This window comes from Fistularia commersonii, chromosome 21 (genome assembly GCF_037954325.1).
Source record: "Fistularia commersonii isolate RoL2024-O1a breed Wild chromosome 21, RoL_Fcom_v1.0, whole genome shotgun sequence".
NCBI lineage: Eukaryota > Metazoa > Chordata > Actinopteri > Syngnathiformes > Fistulariidae > Fistularia > Fistularia commersonii.
Window position 1 is genome coordinate 16,030,752 of NC_141304.1, and position 22,780 is coordinate 16,053,531.

Genomic DNA, 22,780 nt, shown 5'->3' on the forward strand with positions numbered 1-22,780 from the left:
CCCGCAGGAACTCCAACACTTCGTCCGAGATGTTTTCACACCCTGAACTTCTTCCTGCTCTCACGAACTGTCCGCCACGCAGTCCGTGGTCGAAGGATTCGAAGTATGAATCTTTTGAACGAATCTGTTTGTTGTATTCGTCCGTCACTCGTGCCATGCCAACGACAGCAAGAAGATCCTGGAAGGCTGCAAGCGCCCACCAGCGCCACCTAGCGGCGGGGCGGGGAACTACACCAAGGACATGTGGGTCTTTCTCTCCGGAAATACTATTAAGATGTTCTTGTGGATTTACATTCATCAAGATACTTTTATCACGCATCATAAATGCGCTTTAAGGTAAACGGGTTCTTCCCTAAGATCCGAGATGGCGAGCAGGATGTGAGCGTTGTCATGACAACAGACGTGATGCGGTCGCAGCAGAATATTTACAGATTTAAAGTCTTTTCTTGATGATAAACTCTGAACATCCGCTCAGGACCTTCCTGCTCCCCGCGCCTGCTGGACGTCACTGCCGCCGCTCGATGGCGCAAGACGCCAACCGGTCGAGTGTGTGTGTGTGTGTGTGTGTGTGTGTGTGTGTGTGTGTGTGTGTGTGTGTGTGTGTGTGTTCCCCCCGCACGCCACCTGTCCTCCCCGAGTCTCTCCTGCCGGCGACCAATCGCGTCCCGCCGCCTCTCACCTGTGCGGCGCAGCTCGGGCCCTGATTGGCTCCGACTGGTCCGGCCCCCCCCGGTGACGTCAGGAGGCGCTGCTGGCCACGGCGGCGGCGCGGCGGCGGAGCGGAGACGCGCCGACGGAGGAGACGGAGGAGACGGAGGCCCGGCGCCGCGGAGCGGAGCGGAGACAGCAGAGCCGCAGGTACGGGACGCACGCCGAGGCGCCGGGGCACCGGGGCACCGGGGCGCGGGCTTCCGCCACGCCTCGTCCCGCAGATTTGACCGGCGGGTTTTTGTTGTTTTTTCCCCGTCTCAGCATCGTGGAGCTCAGACTTTGGAGACTTTGACCGCGGGGCCTCCGGGGGGCCCCGGGGGGCTCCGGTGAGGCTCCCCGGGGGCTCCGGATGAGTCAGCCCGGGCGGGTTCACCGTGCGGGAGACGGAGCTCCTCCGTCCGCCGACCGGAAAGGCCGCCGCTTCCTCTTCCTCCTCCCTGGAAACCCCGGGAGCGGGACTCCTGGTCGGTCTCCTCGGGTCCAGGGAAGATCCCCCTCCAAATCCACCTCTGCTGGTACAGGAACCGACCCGCTTCTGGTCTGCAGAGTCCGGCACCGGTTGTCTGATAAGAGGAACTCGGAGGGGAGTGTGTGTGTCTGCCGCTCCAAGGTGTGTTAGTGTTGTCGTCCCGGTTCCTCCGGGAGCTCCTGCAGAGGTTTTATCAGGATCCATAAGCTAGAGGAGCTTTGCCGGCCGTCCGCCCCGCCCTTGACCTCGACCTCGACCCGCTCCGCTTTGTCAGCTGGCTCCCCGAGAACTTCCGTCGCCTGTTCCTCCATGAAGGAAGCGAGGTGAAGCGCCGGGCTGGATGGAGCGCCGCTCCAGTTCTCCTTTCATGTAATCAGATTACCCGGTTTGTCATTCATGCGGCTGCTAGTTCTGCTTGTTTTTCTTTTTTTAATGGCGTGCAAATAACGCCCGGCAAGTCAAGCCAGAAGTTCCCTCACACCAAGAGAGATGCAGAAGAACTGGTCCTTAACCAGAAGTAAAAGCTGGTAGAACAAAATAATGAGGAACAACGTGAGCAGGAAGTCCAAGGCCTGAGACAGATGGGCGCAGTAAGCCCCGAGGTCCGCATCTCCGGGTGGTTCTGTCGGATCTCCAGCGGAGTCGCGTCGGAGGAGCGGCGTGAAGCCCGACGCCGTCCGAGGCTCCTTCTCGTCCCGGCGGACGGTGGGGGGGGGCGACCGTTATCACGCCAGCACACGGCAGACGTGTGATTTTCTAAAACAAAGCGCCGCGGCCCGTATTTACGGAGGGATTAGCGGAGCGTTGGAGGCGGCGGTCCGAGAGCCCAAAGTGTGTGTGTTTTCTCAATGCTAACCTGTTTAATATACACAAGTGGCTCTTTGAAGCAGCGATATCTCCTGCCGGGCAAAAACACCGCTCGCCGTCCACCGGTTCCCGTCCCAGGGACGCCGGCTCGCCGTAATCCTAATCTCAATCCCGACCCGCTGCAGAAATGCGCGAGAAGCAGACGGGCCTGGATTCACAGCCGCACCCGAAGACTCAGCTTCCCTTTTCATGCCATCGTTTCTTATTTACTAGAATCCGGGGGCAGCGTGGAGACGCTGGAGGCCCCTTTGGAGCTTCTGGTGTGGTGAAGCAAGGTGAAGTGAGATGTTGCGGATTGCGACCCTTGACCCCCCCGCTCCCCCCAGAGGACCGCCAGCACTCGCTCGCAAAGCAGTTTAAATATTCTGGACGGCGCCAGAAGAACCTTGGCCCGGCGTGGTGTCCCCGGGGGCGCCAGATGTATCAGAAGATACTTTTGAACGCGTCTCCTAGCCGGTCCAGGCGGAGGGTAATCACAGCAGATTAAACGGGATTAACAGCTTATCGGAATGGGTGATGCAAATAATAAGACGGAGAAGTTGCTGCGCGAAGGCGTTCGGACGGCGGGGGGGCGGGGCTTCAGACCCAGGAGCTTCAGACCGCGGTGAAGACACACGAGGAAACCAGACCACATCCTGCAGGTCTGCTCGGAAACACCAGGTTTCTCATTTCATGTCATTTCCTCCTAAAGAACTTCCTCTGGTGGTTCTTATGGCTCATTGTGTCATTTATGACAAAACACAGAGAGCAGGTGGAGTCACATCTAGGGAGGTTGCAGGTAGGACCTGCAGAGAAGAGGGTTGAAGGTGAGCTGCTGCAGGACAGCGAGGTGGAGATGGAGAAGAGATGGGGAACAAGTCAGGGGGGAGAAAACACCATCACAATGAGAGGAAATGTGGAGAACATGGAGGCCAAGAGCAGCCGTGGTGTCTGTTAGGAGACGCAGAGGAGAAGAAGGAGGCAGAGGTGAAGATGGTGAGGTGTGAGGAGGATGGAGAGGATCAAGAAGGAGTCCATCAGAGGATTTGGACGTGGCCGGAGAAGATCTGGGTAGAAGGATGCTGAGGTTGGAGGTCTGGAGGAAGGGAAGTTGGTCTGCTGAGTCAGAGAGGAGCTCGACTCAGAACCTGCACGGCATGAACGTGTCAGGATCTGAGGTGAGATGGTGGACCTACCTGGAGATGATCTCCAGAGCACGGAGTAGGTTTGTCATTCGCTTCTTAATGCCTGTGTGTGTGTCTGCTCTCCTCTTTACACTGTGACTCTGCAGCCACACGCCATTCTGTCTCCTTTAACCATATGTGTGTGTGTGTGTGTGCCTTTGTGTGTGTGTGTGTTTCTTCTGTCCACTGCTCATCACAGGAATGGGAAATCAGTGAGTACTGCACCTCTGTGTGTGTGTGTGTGTGTGTGTGTGTGTGTGTGTGTCTGCATGTCCTGTAGAACGTGCTCATGGTTTTTGTGAGTTTTCATCTCCAGTCCTTTTCTTTCTTTCCCTGGTGGTTCTGGAAGCCGGAGCTTCTCCATCCGATTCCTGCATGTGTCTTTCCTCTTCTTCTCGTGTGTGTTTTTTCTTTTTCAAACCTCATTCTGTTGTTCATTTCCACGCAGCCTGTCGGACGTGCGCGCGGAGGCATCCTTCTCCGCCCGCGTCCGGCTTCCGATCCCGTGGTTACTTTGCGGTCGGTCTTCAGTCGCTGAGTTGCTTCTCTTTGGTTTGAAGTCCCTGAGATTGAGATGGAGGCGGGAACGCCGGCAGAACCCGGGCTTCTGAAGCCCCTGATCGCAAACACATCGGCCGACGGAGTTTTCAGCCAAATTGTGGAGCCGCGAATGAGCCTCGGTGTGCAAACACACACACCAACGACCTCACGGACTCTCCATGTTGTTCCGTCATAGCGTAGCGTAGCGTAGCGGCATGCTACTCTGTGTTGTTTACACCGTTCATTGTTGTGTCCCCCTATTGGATCGCCTTTTTTTTTCAGTAAATTCGCTTCATTATGGCGCCCAAAAAGTGCCGGTGCTAAAGGTGTTGAGAAGAGGTGAGGAATTTCAGTCGATCTGAAGAAGGACTCGGCCAAGCGCTAAGACGCGGCCGAGTCAACCATCTGTAACATCCTGAAGAACAAAGATGCGCTAAAGACGCTAACGTGGCTAAAGGGGCGGCTACGCTAACCAAGCAAAGCTCTCCAGTCTTAGAAGAAGAAGAAACTTGATTGTTTGTGTGGACTGATGGAAGACCGCTCGCTGGAGATAGCGTTAGCATTAGCGAGGCTCTCATATGTGAGAAGGCTTTGCTTTTGGTGATTTACTGAAGGAAAGGAGTGAAAGCGCCGGCAAGAAGGGAAAGAACAGCGGCAACACAGCATTGATTAAGGTTAGCTTGAATTCCTTCCTGATTTTCTTGCCGCAATGAATCCCATCAAAAAACTGCGCCTGAATTTCTTCCCTGGAAGACGTTTCTCCGCTCATCGCAGAGGCTGGAGAGCTGAGGAGGCCTCACGTCTTCAAGCGAGGAAATTCACGCCCAGTCGCCAAGACGAGAAGATTTCCACAAGAATTGAGGGCGACCCGGAGGAGCGAGAACCTGCAGACATCAAAGTGCGGGATGTGTTTGGATCAGTGGGTTTACGTCCATTTCAACGGGAAACATTGACGCGGTTCTCAGAGTCAAAGAAGGAAGCGACGTCATCGGCCGAGGTTCTGCGAGGTTCTGCCGTGGAGGTTTCTAGGCGGTGCGGAGGCGCCGCTCGGACCGCACGCACCAGGAAGTGGAAGCCGGCTTGTTTTTTTCTTCGCCAAACCTGTTGTGCATATTTTGCACCGACGTTCCTTTTTTCTCGTAGAATCGAGCGTCTCCTCCTCCTGCGGCCGCCGCTTTTTAAGGCACGCACGGCAGAGAAGCAGGAAGTCATGTGACTCACGCCGCGAGCCATTTGAAATTCCAGCCATGCTTGCCGCTGTTGTTTTTTGGCCGGTCCTCATGCACGCTCCTCCGTGCACCCAACCCCCCCACCCCCCACCCCCCCGCCACCTGGAAAACAGACGGATTAAGAGTTGCAGCTGCTGAAAGTAATCTGGATCGGCTGTATTGGATTATCACTGGTTCCTGGTATCGCCGTCGGGTTCTTCAAAACGATCCTCGCCGCGACCAGAGTCTCAAACACACGTGGCCTTCAGAACATCCTCCCTGTTCCACACCTGGAACATCTCACCTGTAGTCAGATGAGCGGGAGGCGTCGGGCCCAATGCAAAAATAAAGTCGGCATGATGCTTGTGTGTGTGTGTGTGTGTGTGTGATACACCAAACAATCGGTTGCATCATGTAGCTGCCAGGCGGAGGGAGGGAGGGTCCCGGGCAGGCTGAGGACCAAACTGAAGATGGAGGAGAAGCGACTGTAGATAACCTCAGCATGGTCAGATTAGTTCTCGGCGTACATAAACCAGGTTTACTCATTAACGGCGAGGCGGCCCGAGCCCCGCCGTCCTCGCCCATAAATCCCGTCCGCGTGGCTGGTAAACACGTGACGGCCCGCCGCCGTTTCATAACCGCCGTCATCAAACTCCCGGTGTTTCCACGGAGGCGCTGACCCGGGTTCCTTCTCCCGTGTCCTCTTCTCCCACGCCAGTATCGTTTCTGACCGCAACAACAAGAAGATGCCGCTGGGCGAGGACGGCCACGCCGGGAGGAAGAGGGCCTCCGACGTGAAGGAGAAGTACGACTTCAAGGAGATCCTGGGAACGTAAGTGTCGCACTCGGGGTTCTCAGACATCCCATACGTCTCCTCGGACTTCCTAGAAAGTGTGTGTGTGTGTGTGTGTGTGTGAATACAGGGTGTGAAAAGTAGATAATAGGAAACTCCAGGGAAGATCCTTTAACATTTCATTGTGTTATAACTCACCTGCCCTCTACAGGAGGAAGCAGCTATGCCTCCACCTGTGTGTGTGTGTGTGTGTGTGGTGTGTGTGTGTGTCCGTGTTTTCCCTATGTGACCATCTATTGTCTGAATGTGTGTGTGTGTGTGTGAGTTTCCTGATTTTTCTAAAATAAATGAAAGCACTATTTTCCCCAGCTTTTCTGGAACTTTGCATCTGAGCACCCAGCAAAGGCTGCTCAGGGTGAACTCTGTGTGTGTGTGTGTGTGTGTGTGTGTGTGTGTGTGTGTGAATACAGGGTGTGAAAAGTAGATAATCGGAAACTCCAGGGAAGATCCTTGAACATTTCATTGTGTTATAACTCACCTGTCCTCTACAGGAGGAAGCAGCTATGCCTCCACCTGTGTGTGTGTGTGTGTGTGGTGTGTGTGTGCCCGTGTTTTCCCTATGTGACCATCTCTTGTCTGAATGTGTGTGTGTGAGTTTCCTGATTTTTCTAAAATAAATGAAAGCACTATTTTCCCCAGCTTTTCTGGAACTTTGCATCTGAGCGCCCAGCAAGGGCTGCTCGGGGTGTGTGTGTGTGTGTGTGTGTGTGTGTGTGTGTGTGTGTGTGTGTGAGATGACACAGCGAGTGCATTTTAGAGCCTGAGCCCTTCTTCTTGAGCCTGCCTTGCGTAACGCTCCAGCGTGACCTTGCAGAATCGTGGATTCACGTAAATCCAGATGTGACTCAGCGGTGGTTTCTGTCCGGACGGCTCGTTCCCTCGTTCATCCGACGGCTCCCGTTTTCCGTTCGTCTCCCCGAGCCCGGCGGCCGCTCAGTCGCCCGCCTACTGATCCCGATTCCGAGCGCTCGGGGTCACATGACGGGATGTTTATCTAAGGTGTTTTCACTTGAAGTGCCATTTACATCCACCCACATCCTTGTCGGTCAGGATGAAGGGTTTGATGTGCGGAGAGAAAAAAAAAGCTTCTTCCAGTATTTACGTAAGCTCCTTCTGTTCCAAACACCGCGGCCTGCCGTCGCACCGCCAACACCTGCCCGACCCAACTCTGCTTTCTGTCTCAGAGCTTGTAGCAACAAGCAGTGACCTCCGGGACGCGGCCCTCCTTTAAACGTAACCCCCGCACCTTGTACTAACTGGTTTCGACAACAATATCGGCAGAATCGGAACCGGTTTCTGGTCCCGTCTGAGGTTTGGTGGCGGACGGCTGTTCCTCCTGTCCAGTTTACTCCTCGTGTTTGGTCCTCAGCTCTCCATGTCCACATTTTCTTTCCAAAAACATCCGACGTCTTGTCTCTTAGGTCTCGGTGCGGTGAGGTAGGTTTGAGGGATCCACGTCTTCGTTAGCTTCAGTAGCCGCCCGACAGCGGGAACCACCCGGGGTTTGAGTCGGACTCTCGCCGCTTTCTTTTCCGAGCAGATCTTTAAGCCGGCGCTCTGAGGGCCTTCTGGGGGCTCGGCTTTCAAACGAACACAGAAGTCTCCAAGCCGTGGGTTTCTCTCATCGCCCTCACCCGTCCGAACCCCGAAACCGGACCAGCGTCCGCCGGGGTTCGGAGCTCGAGGGCTTCCCTCGATCCAGAGCCGCTGAGGTGAAGCATTTGTTTGCGGGTTTTTAGTAAAGAGCCGCCGTCAGGCGACGGACCCGGAGACCGATGGCGAGACCTTTGACGTCCCGTGGAACCGATGGACGCGTGAGAACCTCCCGTTCTTCCAGCCCTCCGTCCAGGGCTGCGGTTGTTTGCCCGGAGATCCCCGGGTCGCTGCAGCCGCTCAGCCGTGTGCCACGTTAATTTGCCACCGCCAGATCGTTGTCTTGGTAACAACGGGGAGACGTGTTCCATAATGGACTCCCGCCGTCACTATGGAAACAAAGTTTTGATTTACTATTAATAATCCGGCGTTTTCGTTGCATACGTGACAGACGCACCCTCTCCTTTGCCGGCGAGCGGAGCGATGCTCGCCGCCCGTATCCAGGGAGCGCGGCAAACATTCCCACGGCCGCCGGCGTTTTCAAACGGGTCGATCGGTGGCGTCTTCGGCGTGAAGCCTCCACGCCGCCGCCGCCGCCGCTGCGCTGGAGGAATCTCACACACAAACAAGGCTCCCGCCATCAAGCGGGGAAACGCGCTCCATCGTTACATTTACGTTCACCCCTATATCGGACGGTGTCGCTTTCCTGTTGTCACGGTAACAACGGGCCTTTTATCAACAGCCCCGTGTCACGCGTGCACACACGGGCGGCGTGCGCAGCACACATGCACAGTAAGGAATGGATTGGATCCCTTGGAGGGTAAGCGGGCGTCCGAGAAGGCGGAGCGCGGCGGCGACCTGCTGCTCCACGGCTGACGTTTGTGCGCTGAAAAACAAACGCCGCTGTTACTCCGGCTTTTTCAGAGAATCTGGCTTCAGTGGAAAGGAGCAAAGCTCTCGTCCGAACTGTTCTCAGGGGAACATCTGCAGAGGACGACACCCCAGAAAGGCAACTCACTGATCTCACCTGTCGGCGTCCTGCTCACTAGCCTCACTAGCCTCATTAGCCTCATTAGCCTCATTAGCATCCGATGACAAAGGCTTTGTTACATGTCAGGGATCTCCTTCTGACCCGACCCCTGGCCGCCGGCAGAAGCTTGGCCTTATCGATTGAAACATCCAACCTGGGTCGCAGAGTGTGTTTGGAGCTGAAACGGCGGCGTTGTCGCGTGTCCGCGGGTCATGTGTGGTCGGTCCCTCGGCCATCGGCCCGCCGGCTGAAGCCACATGTTTCGGTGGTGTAAACAGCCGGGGATTAATGACACACGCACAGAATGCAATCAACTCAAATCCTCCCCGGCTTCCCTTCACTCTGCAATACCCTCACTTACTCTCGTGTGTGTGTGTGTGTGTGTGTGTGTGTTTCCCCTATGCGACCATCTCTTGTCTGAATGTGTGTGTGTTTCCTATAGCTGTTTGATTTTTCTCTGAAAATGAAAGCGCTATTTTCCCCGACTTTGTATGTTAGCGCCCAGCTCGTGCTGCTCAGGGTGAAATCAGTGTATTATAGATGTGTGTGTCGGTGTGTCTCACAGATACCCGTTTTCTTTGGATCGGCTCAGAAATGACCACACGTATGAAATCAGATGTGTGTATGTAGGCTGCATATAGAATCGCTGACGATCAATGGCGAGTCATTTGTTTATTAGTCACATGCCAGTGATACGCCGGGATGTTATTGGACGATTGATTTTTCGGAGCTGTAGGTCGGCGGCTGTAGTTCTAATCTGGGACTCGGTGTGCGCGGAGACGTTTTTAAGATTAATTATTTTGCATTAAAGGCCCCGGGCGGACCCGCCTGCATCAGCGGATTACTTCACGGTTACATAAGTCAGAAACCTGGCGCTCTGCAGATGACGGTGGCGTCACTGGCTTCCCCGGTGCCTCCCACCCGCCCCTCTCCGCGGCCTCCTTTCAAAAATCGACTCCGACCTCACCCGATGGCGCGGCGTGTCGTCACCGGGACGGCGGCTGATCGATCCAGATGCGCGTGCGCGACACCGACACGGATGATGCGGTAAATCCTACGGTGTCTGAATATTATTTAGGAGGTTCAGGAGGAGGTGGAGAATCCGCCGGCGATCTCCCGGTGGACGCCGCTGCGCTCGTCCCGTCCCGGACCGGCACGCAAACTAGTGACGGCGCGTCGCCATTTCTTTCCTTTCCTAGAGTCAACATCAACATTTTTGCCCCTCCAGCAGCGCAGCTCACCACCTCCAACATTCCCAAAGCTGTGACCTTTACATGTCTGCGCATTTTCTCACGCTGAAAGCAGCGAGTGAAAGCGGGGCGGACGTCTCTCGGAGGGCCGGGTGCAGCCGGGGGTGCGGACGGTGGCAGCGCTTTCATCTAAAATCGTTACATCCGATGGATCGGCCCTCGCTCCTCTGCTGCTGTTTTCACATGCCGACCCAGTAGCCTCTGCCCTGCCGCTCATGTGATCTGCTATTGTGTCGTGAAGAATAAATAAAACGCCGACCTTCTCCGTGCCTGCGGGTCCAGGCAGCGGCTCCTCCCACCCCCGCGCAAACCTTGAAACTCAGGATTCTTGTGCGACAGTTGCACTACAAGTTGCCGCAGTATGCTCTGCTCGCAGTGCTTTGTTGATGGTGTGTGTGTGTGTGTGTGTGTGTGTGTGTGTGTGTGTTTTGCTGTCATGGCAGGGACATTCTGGTCCAGTTTTCCACCCGGGAACTCTCCGGCCCCCTCGGTGCCCCCGGGGCTGCGTCATCCGGGCTTCCGGAAAGCGATTTAGCACTTTGTCTAAAAGCCCTCTGCCCTGAGTGGACGGTTCAATAGTTCCACGTGCACGTGTTGGGTGATGCCTTCAGGAAAAACAGTGGAGTTTTGGGGTCTCCAGCCTCCTGGGGCAGGACTTCTGCCGCTCACAGCTGATTCAGTCCTGCTCGTGAGAAGAAGTCAGACGGCGCAGGGGCTCGGGCTCCTGCCAGAAGGTTCATTCCATGTGGACGAGAGGACGGACGGCTGATGGTCGCGGTTCTCGACACGGAGCCCTGTGATTGGTCCAGGGTAAGCCCCGCCTCTCGCCAAGGCTTCGGTCTCCTCGGCGCAGAAAATGACCGACAAAAGAGAGAATCTTCTCTCTGCACGTCCAACCAAGTGTAAATACAACCAAGACACACATAAATGGAGATGCGTTGAAGGATTCTCGTAAATACCACCAGAATAAGGTCCTCCTGCAGGAGGGGGTGTTCATCTCAACACAAGCGTTCCTTCTTCGGGGTGTTTGAAACCCCCTGGCAGAAGAGAACTACTCTCAGGGGCGGCGCGTTGCTCTGGTGGTTGGAGGAAGCAGGAAGCCACACATGCAAAGCCCACGGAGCGTGTGGCGTGTAGCGTGTGGACCGGCCCGCGGGCCGCAAGGTGACGGCGTAGAACACGCCAGCGCCGAAGCCCCGCCCCCGACTGCGCCCTGGTTTTATCTGGCTTTTATCTGCCGAGATTAAATGTGCCGTTTCTCAGGGATCTGGAGACGCCGGCTCCGTCCTCGGACTGAGATTAGTCCTCGCGTCACTTCTCCGGCTCCGTGAGCCGCCGCGCGTTCGTGCGTTCGTGCGTTCGTGCGTTCACACCACAAGCAGAAGAAGCTTCCGGAGGGGTGTTGGTGACACACTCGAGGCTGTGTGTGTGTGTGTGTGTGTGTGTGTGTGTGTGTGCAAACACTCCCGTGCCCCTGAGGGAGCTCTGTGATGTTTGCGCTGCTGTGTTTATCTTCTCTGGAGGCTTCTGCAGCACACCAGACCGGTTGGCTCGGCCCGCCGCTTCTGCAAGAAACTTTATCTTTATGATTGAGATCTTTTTATCCCATTTAACTCTTCATTCATGCAAACGAGAATTCACCCTCTCAGCATCCCACGCATCAGCGTACCTCCCGCATGTGTTTCAGAGTCAGAAAAAACTTTATTTGTCCCCGAGGGGCAATTTGGACTGTGGAAGGATCACGGAGAACGTTGAGGAACCCCACGGGGAGAACATGGAGACTCCTCACAGAAAAGTCTCCTCAGGGAATCCAACCAGAGACCTGATGAAGCGCTAACCGCTGCACCACCATTTAGCTTTAGCTTGTGCTGTAGCTGTAGCTTTAGCTTTAGCTTTAGTGTGGTTCCACCACACATCTGAATCTCTAATGTTCATTCAAATGAACTTCCTTGACTGCTCTGCTGATTTTGGCTCTGAGTTCCACATCTGACTCTCCCTCGGAGGCCCGTCTGGCTCCCAGCCGGCGTCTCCGAAGCCTGCTCAGGTGTATCTGCAGAAAGGAGCCGTCAAATCGGGTCGGAGTTAATTTTAGCCGCGACCGACTATTTGCGTCTGCCTTTGGTGATTCAGAGTTGCGTACGAGACCCGCGGCTTCCAGGAGGATGACTGACAAAGGAAACCTTCTGGAGGCAGAAGAACCTCTCCCCGTTTTCGTCCGCCCTTCGTATCTCCCGACCCCGTCACCTTCTCCGCCCGTCTTCATTCCAGCTAATTCTCCCCGTCTGCTCTCGTTGCGGCGACGGGACGTTTATCCTTCCGTGCTGAATCCCCGGAGTCGCACCAGTGAAAGGTCATCCTTTCTTCTCCTCCTCCTGGTTTTGTGACGCCGGAGTCGGTTTCCCCGTCCGTTCCCGCTGCCGCTCTGACCTCATTCGCCTGGAAGCCTCGCCGTTCCTCGAAAACACACACACACACGTATGTGACTGCGGCGCTTCCTGCCGCGGCCCCTCCATCTGCTCAACAAAAAGACTTTTAATAAACCAAAAGTTTTCATAAACGTCTGACATCCACGGCGACGGAGAGGGAGAGCCTGTCAGGGGACGGGTTGTAAACACCAGACTTTTAATAACACGGTCGCGGCTCGTCCACGATGCATGTCTGGCACCGGCCCTGGAAATAAACACTCCTGCGTGCTTCGGGAATGAAATCACATCCCTGGTGTTTTGACTGCAGCTCCATCGCTTCCCCCAACGCCGTCCCTCCGACTGCTGAAGTGGTAAATAGCCTGAAACGCTGGCGTGAGTGTTCGTCTTAATATTTACGCCTGTTTACGGGGCCGTCCTCCTACGTGGCGGAGCTGACGTGACAACCGTGAAGGTGCAATGCACAGATCTTCAGATCTTCAGATCTTCAGACCAGCTGAGATGTTCCCGGTGTGCTTCCTCCGAGCTCCGGTGGACCAGATGGTGCCGCTCCAGGTCCCTGACCTTTCAGCGTTCGGTCATGTGTTTGGACTCTGAGCGTCCCTGGTGATTTCAGGAATGCGCGATTCGTACGCGGAAGGAAGAGGAGGTTGGAGCTGTGCATCCATGGACGCGCCTTTGGAGCCACAAAACGCGGCACAACCACAAAGAACTCCGCAACTCAAGCGCGTTGTTCGTATTTCCTTAAGTTATGGGACTTTCTGAGCTGCATTTATTATTTTACCGTTCCCCCTCAGGTGCTTATATGATCAACATTATCTGTAGTAGAACCCATGCTAGCAGCTGAGCTAGCAGCTGAGCTAGCAGCTGAGCTAGCAGCTGAGCTAGCAGCTGAGCTAGCAGCTGAGCTAGCAGCTGAGCTAGCTGAGATCCAGAGAGAAAGCCAGGCGGGAAGATGTTTGCTCGTATTATCTGGAAGGGGTTCCACCTCCACATCGACAGAGAAACCTGATGGGAGATGTTTGTGCAGTGCACTTCTGAGAAAAAGAAAACACCCTGCTGTTTGGATTGTGTGTGTGTGTGTGTGTGTGTGTGTGTGTGTGTGTGTGTGTACATCCTCTTCCTGGACACGGCTCTCATGGTGACGACAGGAATGTCCTGTTAAGACTGGAACAGCTCAGTAAACACAGTTGTTTACTTCAAGGACCTCGATAGGGATTTGGATTCACCAGATGTTACATCGCGTACAGGATCTATCTATGCATGCATACCTACACATCTGTGTGTGTGTGTCTGTGTGTGTGTGTGTGTGTGTGTGTGTGTGTGTGTGTGTGTGTACATACAGTAAACTGTGTGTGTATGTCCTGCAGAGACTGATCAACTTGCCCTAGTTTAAAGCTCCCTCAGATCTTCCTTGTGTGTGTGTGTGTGTGTGTGTGTGTGTGTGTGTGTGTGTGTGTGTGTGTGTGTGTGTGTGTGTGTGTGTGTGTGTGTGTGTGTTGGCAGTATCACATCTGAGTGTTTTCCATGTGAAACCCCTGCTGAGTGTGTCGTGTCTTCATTCCCCTCTTGAACGATAATGAGGTCGGTCCAGAAAGCTGATGCTGATGTTTCCGGCGCCCCTGAACGTCACTCGGGGGTTTGAAGACGAGCTGCTCCTTCATGATGTTGGAAGAAGCTCCTCAGCAGAAGCGTGACAAAGCCCTCAGCGTCTTGTTTCTTCTGAGCAGCTCAGCTGTGCGCGTCCAGATGGAGCCCGAATTGTCCATTCAGGTGGAAGCGAGTGTCTTCTTCTTCTTCTCCTTTGGGCTGCTGCCTTCAGGGGTCACGGCCAATCGGCTGCCTGCGTCTGACCCACGGCCAATCAGCTGCCTGCGTCTGACCCACGGCCAATCAGACGCCTCCACCGAACCTTCTCCTCCTCATCCTCTTCTGACTTCCTCTTCCTCCTCTGCCCCCCCTTTTCTGTCCAAACCCTGTCAGTGTGACTTCATCTCCGTAACATCTACCACGAGCCGTCCCTCAGAACCTCTCACTCCCAAAGAAGAGCCTCCACATCTCCATCCCGTTTTCACGCCCATGAGCTCCATCCATGAAGAGCTTCAGGTGATTCATCATGGCGTCAGACTCCTGACCGGCGGCGGCTGAAGACCAGCTTCAGTCTGGGAACCCGGTGATGGTGGCGACGGCTTCGTCTCTGGTGGAGAAACATCTGGTTTTCCGCCCCTTTGGAGAAGCTAGTTGTGCTAGTTGTGGTGGATCCACAGGCCCTTGTGAGATGTTTGTAATTCCCTCCAGGTTGGACTCCACATCTCCAGGGGTGTATTGTTGGACTAGCTTGGTCCAGACCTCTTCAAAACTCACAGAAATGGATGATTGTCCTTCACCCTGGCAGGAACAAACACAGAGATTCCAAGACCAGCCCTCGTCTAGATGTTTCCCCTCAGGCCTGATCACCAGAACGTCCGATCCTTCAGGCAGATGAATCACAGCGAGAAAAACAAACTCCCGGAGATCAACGTCCACCAGAGCTTCAGGAGGTTCTTGTGGGTCCCGGGATTCAAACCGTCCAATGTGGGTCATGAAGGTTATTATTAGATTCTGCTCATTTGGGCGGCAGCCAGAGCTCTGGAGCCCCTGGAGGTTCTGCCTCTGAGCGAGAAGGTCGTGGGAAAGTATCTTCTGCCCCGCCTCCTCGCTCTCATTGTCGGGTTTCCTCGCGAGAAGGACCTCGATGACGGCAGATAAATCACGGATGTGGATCTTCTCATCCCGCTGACGAAGATACGTTTGATTCTTTCGCTTGCCGATTCTTGCTGTGATTGGCCGAGAGGCGGGTTCGCCCCGGACCAATCACAGGGCAGCATACGGAGACACTCACGAGCGTTCAACCTCTGGACAGTGTGAGGTCTCCAATGAAGCTCCTGCTAGAGGAGCCCCAGAGGAACGGGGAGAACATGGAGAACATGGAGACTCCTCACGTGTGAGGATCCACCAGGACCTTCTGCCGCGAGGAGGAGCGCTAACCGCTGCGCCGCCGTGCCCGTTTTAGCTTCGTTGGAACAGGATTGCCTTCAGAAGGACCTAACTTTGGGTTTCGGATCTTCTCGGAGCTTTCCGGTCAGATCCTTGATTCACCATGGGTTACCATGGCGACGGTTGGGCCGTGGAGCCACAGCTTCCCGCTGGTCTTGGTTGGTTCTCCGGAATCACGAGAGTGAGAGGTTTTTTTTTTGTGTTGTCCTCCTCCAGGGGTGCGTTCTCCGAGGTGGTGCTGGCCGAGGAGAAGAGGACCCAGAAGCTGGTGGCCATCAAGTGCATCCCCAAGAAGGCCCTGGAGGGGAAGGAGAACAGCATCGAGAACGAGATCGCCGTCCTGCACAAGTAAGCGAGTTCTCCTGCGGAGAAGGTTGGTCACAGGTGGCCGAGGCTGGCGGCTCCTGGGCCTCTGCTGCTCCTCCTGGGGAGAAGAAGGTCCTCCGCTGGCGTGAGGTAGCAAACGGAGGAAGTTGCCAGGCTCAGCTGCAGCTCCTCCAGCAACTCCGGTCAGCCGTGAAGGCACGGCGAGGAGGAGGTGCAGGACCAGAACCTCCCCCAGCAACTAGAACACTTCTCCAGTTCTCTCCGGAGCTTCTGGCGCCGAGCAGGAGGCTCCATCTGAGGCAGGGTCGGGCTGGGTGAAGCTGGAGGTGAAGAGCAGATGAGCAGGTGTCCGCCTTGGAGGATCACGGAGGGGATGTTAGACGTTCTGGAGATAAAGTCAGATGGAGGTAGTTTGGACCTGGACGGAGGAGGGGTGGAGAAGATCTGGGTCAAAGGATGCTGAGGTCGGAGCTGCCAGGCAGGAGGTCTGGAGAAGGACCAGAGAGGAGGTTTTTGGATGAAGAACAGGAAGTCAGACGGTGAAGAGGAGAGGGTTAGATGGAGGCAGGTGATTGGCTGAAGGTTAGATGGAGGCAGGTGATTGGCTGAGGCCCTGAAGGGAACAGCCAAAGGAAGAGAAGAAGAATCTGTTTGTGGACTGAGAAGAATGGATTTGTGGTCCAGGCTGCTAAAACAGGCGACTCGACACACACACACACACACACACACACACACACACACACACACACACACACACACACACACATCAAACGAACCAGGAACATTTGCACCTTCTTAAACTCCTCAGACGTGTAAGTGTCCCTGTCATGCATCCCATCATGAGCAGAAGGCCAGGTGACCATGAGGCTCGCTGCGGTGGAGCTTCTGGAAGGTTCTCCTCCTCAGATGTGGAGAATCATCCACCGTTGTGAAAAACGTCTGATCACATTAGGTCCCAAGTTATTTTTAGAGATCTTGTTGCCTGGGTTACCGGAGACACACAACTCCAGCCAGTATCCCCCCCCCCCCCGCCCAGCGAGGTAAGGGGGGGTTTAAGGAAGAGGGCGTCTCCTCGGCGCTGGAGATGTTCGGGGTCTGTTGGTTCTTCTGCCTCTGGAAGCCTGAGGAGCAGCGGTGGTACGTCCCGTCCTCGGGGTAAATCCTGCTTTATCTCTCAGCTCATCCTATCAGCTCAGCTTCTGAGGAGGAACGTCCGTCAACAGACTGATCCCGCCTCTTTCCTGTGGAACCTTCTTCTGAATCCTCCAGACAAACATCTCCACTCCACACACTCCGGCCACACACACACACACACACACACACACACACACTTATCTGGGATGCCCTGGAGCAAAGACCCGGTGGGACAAATCAGGTCCTAGTGATTTGAAGCGAGGAGAAGCCGGTTCTGTTGGAGGACGTGGTCGGATCAGATCAGGGTTCTGGTGCTCGGCGCAGAGCAGAAGGCCGGGAACGTCTGGAACTTCTCGCACCAGAGAGACTCCACCAAGCTCTCCGGAAAGTATGCGGTGATGTCCGGTGCCTGGAGGTCCAGCGGAGGAGGCCTCCGCCCGACCACACCTTCTCACCATCTCACCACGGGTCTCAGGGGGCTTTGAGACGCACACAATCACAGATCACTACTGATTCTATCGTGTCTCCTCATCTTCTTCCTCATCTTCTTCTTCTCCTTCTTCTTCTCCTTCCCAGGATCAAACATGCCAACATCGTGTCCCTGGAGGAGATCTTTGAGAGTAAATCACACCTCTACCTTGTCATGCAACTGTAAGTATTCGCGTGTGTGTGTGTGTGTGTGTGTGTGTGTGTGTGTGTGTGTGTGTGTGTGTGTGTGTGTGTGTGTGTGTGTCACATGCTGTCACATGCGCTCGCTGCTGTTTTTTTTGCCCTCACACCTGCACCCCCCCACCTCCGTCAGCCAATGAGAGCAGAGCAGAACATACGGATAAGGATCGGTGGAGCTCACTGATCATCTCACCATCCTCCACCTCCACCTCAATAAAACAGGACGCCTTTCTGCTCCTCCACTCTCAGCTGAGGGGCGGCGGCGGCGGCGGCGGCGTCGAGGCCAAGTGATAAATCACTTTCTAAAAATACCTGATTCCAGTTCCTCATGCTTTGTGCAGCTCCTGGTGTCGAGTCTGGACGCGACGCTGAAGGAGAAGCGAGACACCATAACCCCCCCTTTTTTTTTTTACCCCTCATTGTTCTGCTTTCCTTTTCTTCTCTCTTTAACTTCTCGCTGGTTTGTCTATTCAATGTCCGTGCGTGTGATACGCGTGTGCATGTGTGGAGCCTTTGCATGACTGTTCTGGAAGGGCTGATTTATGGAGAAATGTCGCCATCTAGTGGCGAGTTTGTGAAGTTCAAGCGAATCCACCACCTATTAGAATAGCAAATTCAAAATAAATAAATCTTAATATTACAAATATTATTCTATTACTTATATGATTAATAATAGTAATATTGATTTTGAAATATTCCAATATCTATATTTTCCTAAAATTTCTATTGTGATCTAAAAATGTTATCAACAAACATTTTGTATTTGTATTTGCAAGTGTTATTTGCAGTCCCTATGTCCTCTATCGTAAGTCGCTTTGGATAAAAGCATCTGCCAAATGTAATGTAATATTTTGTTCTTTTTTGTATTTTTATTGTTTTGTGTTTTTTTGTTTTTGTATTTTATTGTTGTTGGTTTTTTTTGTATTTGGCTGATTTTATTGTTTCTTTTGTGTTTGGATGATGTTCTGTGCGCAGGGTGTCCGGCGGCGAGCTCTTCGACCGGATCATCGAGAAGGGTTTCTACACTGAGAAGGACGCCAGCAAGCTCATCCAGCAGATCCTGGACGCCGTCAAGTACCTGCACGACATGGGCATCGTGCACCGCGACCTCAAGGCAAGGCGTGAGAGCGCAGATGCACACGGAGAAGAAAGTTCAACATTTTTCTTCTCCGCGATCCTTCCTGACTCGCGTGCCGCGTTTTGTCGAGGCAGCCGGAGAACCTGCTGTACTACAGCATGGACGAGGACTCCAAGATCATGATCAGCGACTTCGGCCTGTCGAAGATCGAGGCCTCCGGCAGCGTGATGTCCACGGCCTGCGGGACTCCGGGCTACGTGGGTGAGGAGCTCGCCGCGGATCCTCACGCTCACGGCGGTGAAGATCCGAAGGGCTGACTTGTCTCGTCCCTCCCGTAGCCCCCGAGGTCCTGGCCCAGAAACCCTACAGCAAGGCGGTGGACTGCTGGTCCATCGGCGTCATCTCCTACATCCTGTGAGTACACGGCTGCAGAAGGTATCTCCGAGGTATCTGGAGGGATCCGTGACCCTTGTCCTCTCCGGCGCCCCCAGGCTGTGCGGGTACCCTCCCTTCTACGACGAGAACGACGCCAAACTCTTCGAGCAGATCCTGAGAGCGGAGTACGAGTTCGACTCCCCGTACTGGGACGACATCTCCGACTCAGGTAGCTGGTCGGATCCAGGAGCCCGTGGAGACCCGTGGAGACCTGTGGAGATCCAGGAGCCCATGGAGACCCATGGAGACCCATGGAGACCCAGGAGCCCATGGAGACCCGTGGAGACCCGTGGAGACCCGTGGAGACCCACGGAGACCCGTGGAGATCCATGGAGACCCGTGGAGACCTGTGGAGATCCAGGAGCCCATGGAGACCCATGGAGCCCATGGAGACCTGCGGAGACCCACGGAGACCCATGGAGACCCATGGAGAACCATGGAGACCTGTGGAGCAGCAATCAGAAGGAGCACCTCAGACGTCCTTGATGTTCTTACTTTCTCACTCATTTTGTGTTTTTACCCGACAGCAAAAGACTTCATCGTGCACCTGATGGAGAAGGACCCCAGCACGCGCTACACCTGCGACCAGGCGCTGCAGCACCCCTGGTAAGCCAACCTCCACCCCTCCATCTTCATCTGCACAGAAAACACACACACACACACACACACACACACGCCTCGCTCCTGTTGTGTTTCCCAGGATCGCCGGCGACACCGCCCTGGACAAGAACATCCACGAGTCCGTCAGCGCGCAGATCAAGAAGAACTTTGCCAAAAGCAAGTGGAAGGTGAGGTGTCACGTTTGTGCCCTCGAGTCCTCCGAGATGCTGAAGCCCGTCGGGACGATCCGACGAGGCCGTTCCAAACGCCCCGCGCTGAAGACCTTCATGTGGTTTGGTCTTCACAGCAAGCGTTCAACGCCACGGCGGTGGTTCGCCACATGAGGCGCCTGCAGCTCGGCACCAGCCACGAGGGTCCGGGTCCGGCGGCCCCGCCTGGACCCTGCAGAGCTCACCTGCTGCTGCCGGAGGACCAACCTCAGCTCGCAGGTAGACGCCGCCGTCACACGCTCCGAGTTCCGATCCGGCCGAGCGCTGACGCCCCACCCCTCCTCGTTCCCCCCCGCAGAGGCTCGCTGCGAGGGCGGCTGTTCCCATGACGACGGGCCGGACGCCCTGTGCACCTACCGCTGCCACCCCACCGGCAGGGTGTGACCCCCCCGCGCCCCCCCTGCACCCCAGCGCTCCTCTCCACCCCGGTGACTCTCCTGTTTGAACCCCCTCAGCGGACTCTGAGGCGCCACACACACACACACACACACACACACACACACACACTGTTCCAACCTCTGGCCTGCAGGGGGAGCACGCCCGTCTGGAGGGGGCGATGATGATGAAGATGATGAAGATGACGAAGATGCACTGGAAGGATCTGTGACAGGCCAGATTTTTGGTTTCGGGCTGAGACGCCTCCTCGCTCCTCGCAGAAGAAGGAGAGGAGCGACTTCCGGACGTTTTTTTTTTTTTTTCTCCGAAGAGGTCAAAGACGATCGGACTCTTCTCGTTTGTTTTCTAAATCGAGCGTGAACCTTCCCCGCATGCTCGGGCCAGAAACCCCCTCCCCGGCCCGCCGCACCTTTCCCTCCGTCTGATTATTGCAGCCACGTTGCGGAGAACGTCGGCGTCGTGCGTGAAAAGCGCTCGTTTCCGGCTCCCGCCGCAAAGCGAAACCCCGCCCGCGTCGGCGCTTCTAGACAATCGGTGACAGAATAGTTTATGCAACCAGAGCCACGCGCGGTCGCACATGTAGCCTCTTTTTATGATGTAGTGATTCCGTGCATACTTGCTTTGGAAGGGAGAAGGCCTCCGGCTTCTGGTCCTCCTCCTCGGACGCTCCGGCGCAGAGGTTTATCTTCGTCCAAGGTGCCTTTAGGATTCGCGGGACGACGAGTCGATGTTCCTCCGCGGAGCTTCTGCCGTGTTTGCTCTCTCTCTCTTTGCATCTGCGTGTTTTCTAACAATTGTATTTGCACCGTTTTTGTTCAAAAAGGCACCTGTTGTTGGTTACTGTGATCCAGCCAGGAGGCCCACACACACACACACACACACACACACACACACACACACACACACACACAGCGGGCGGGATGATGCCCACTGTATTCTTTCAGCGTTTGCTCCTTTCGCCTGCTTTGAAATCCAGAGAGGTCGAGCTGAGGATGTGAAACGGAAAGCCGGACTTCAGGAGCCGTTCATGTTTGGGTTTTCCTCTTCAGCCCCCCGAATCTCCTGAATCTCCGGGTCTTTGAGGGCGATCGAGCCGCATCCCTTTTTGATTTCCGCATCTTCGGACCTCTGCTGCCGACACGCAGACTTTTGATAGCGATGTTTGCATGGCGTGTTTTTGTTTTTTAAAAAAAAAAGCAGATTAACTCTGAAGCGCGTCCAGAGGAGAGCAGGAGAAGCTCCTCCTCCTCCTTCCGGCTGCGTGGGAAGGTGTTTCTCAGCTTCTTTAACAGCGGTGTGTGTGTGTGTGTGTGTGTGTGTGTGTGTGTGTGTGTGTGTGTGTGTGTGCTGGTGTATCCGGGCAGTAACGTGACCAGTGACTTGTGCGGTGCCGTCGTCAGAGTGGTTGTTCTCCAAGGGGTTGCCGGTTTGACGCCTTTTTAATTCTTTGTTCCTCAGCGGCCGATGATGAAAAACCTCGTTTTTTTTGACGCGAATCCCGTCCTTCGGGCTTTTATTTGCCGCCGTTCGGCTCGGTTTCAGACGGCCGACGGCCCCCCGACCTCTGAGGCCCCCGACCTCTGAGGCCCCCGACCTCTGAGGCCCCCGACCCACATGAGAGCGGAAGAAGAATCCAACAGTCCTGGGCGGTGAAGCCGCGGGGATGACGTGCAGAGCCGGGTCTTCTTGGTGCTTCTCTTGAGTCTGCAGCCATGGACCACCTTTATCTTCATCGCCATCTCTTTTACCGCACGCGCGTTTCTTTCCGGCAGTGAAGGTGAAGAAGCAGATTCTCCGACGGTGTTTCAATCTTTGGACTTTTCGTTCGGCGCTTGTGTGAGATCTGCTGTACTCGCGGCTGTTTGCCTTTTTATAAATGCTTTATTTTCCGGGCGGGACGACTCCGATGACATGCATCACGGGACGTTTTTAAGAAGAATCCGCCGCTGGATGTGAAAGCGGGTGACGTGTCCTTGGAAACGATTTGTGAGTGAGACAAACATTAAACTCTGTCTATGCAGCTTCTTTGTCGGGTTTCATTCAGACGTAAAAGCGGAAAAGGCACCGATATTTGCGGCAGATCTGGCGGCGTGGCGACGTTGGCGCGATCTCCGTTCTCGCCCGCTTCCTCGCTCCTCATTGAGTCAACGTAGCATCGGCGTCCGGCGTGAGAAGGTGACGTCCTGCTGAGCAGATCCCACCTTCCACCGTCGCGGTTCTCCTCCGCCCTTCTCTAATTTAACAGCGACTAAACTGAGGTTCTTGTCTTCAGTCCAGCTTCCACTTTAGTTTCTCCGTCAACATCGACTCCTCGGTCCTTCCCTCCCGTCAGACGAAGGTCCGAGCGTGGTCTTAGATGGTACGAGGTCTTTGGAGCTCCGCGCGTCCGTCCGTTTCTATCTCCTCTCCGTGCACGGCCTGGTCGACCCCTGGACGGATCCCTGCAGCTCCGCCACCAACGAACCCCGGCTCCTCCGTCGGACCCCCTGGAGAACATCTCCCGCAGAACTTAGGATGGAGGTGTTGCTCCTCTCGTGTGAATGCGTCTCAGGTCTTCATCCGCCGAGCCGTCCGTGTCGTTGCCTTATTATTATGGGATGCAGAGCGTTCAGCGGCCCTGGAACTCGCTGACGTCAGAGATGCTAACTCTCCCTCAGATCTCCATTCAGTCTTTATCTTTGACCTTCTGGTAGGTGACCTTCGGCGGAGACCGGCCTCTGCTCTGGTGCCCGTCCGTGAAATGGCTTCTTAGCGTCATGATCGAGCCT

At 55.1% G+C, this 22,780-nt stretch overlaps 1 protein-coding gene across 4 annotated transcripts; it reads left to right on the forward strand.

Moving 5' to 3' along the window:
* Positions 1-705: 705 nt before the first annotated feature.
* Positions 706-22,032, forward strand: camk1b (calcium/calmodulin-dependent protein kinase Ib). 4 transcript variants are annotated; one of them, XM_086168680.1, is made up of 14 exons: positions 761-858; positions 2,261-3,251; positions 3,410-3,422; positions 5,677-5,790; positions 15,360-15,491; positions 17,181-17,255; positions 18,249-18,387; positions 18,486-18,612; positions 18,690-18,765; positions 18,843-18,955; positions 19,314-19,392; positions 19,487-19,574; positions 19,694-19,835; positions 19,915-22,032. In XM_086168680.1, the coding sequence occupies exons 3-14, from the start codon at positions 3,412-3,414 to the stop codon at positions 19,998-20,000; spliced, it is 1,182 nt and encodes a 393-aa protein (XP_086024806.1). In that variant the 5' UTR covers positions 761-858; positions 2,261-3,251; positions 3,410-3,411; the 3' UTR covers positions 20,001-22,032. The 4 variants fall into 4 exon arrangements, with proteins under 4 accessions (XP_086024807.1, XP_086024805.1, XP_086024806.1 ...); XM_086168679.1 differs by lacking the exon at positions 2,261-3,251 and having other exon boundaries at positions 752-858; XM_086168682.1 differs by lacking the exon at positions 3,410-3,422 and having other exon boundaries at positions 762-858; positions 2,261-3,204.
* The last annotated feature ends 748 nt before the right edge of the window (positions 22,033-22,780 follow it).

Coding starts and splice junctions, on each gene's coding strand:
- camk1b (XM_086168679.1), top strand. Junction 18,388..18,485: donor TCGTGCACCGCGACCTCAAG/GCAAGGCGTGAG, acceptor TTGTCGAGGCAG/CCGGAGAACCTGCTGTACTA. Junction 19,575..19,693: donor TTGCCAAAAGCAAGTGGAAG/GTGAGGTGTCAC, acceptor TGGTCTTCACAG/CAAGCGTTCAACGCCACGGC.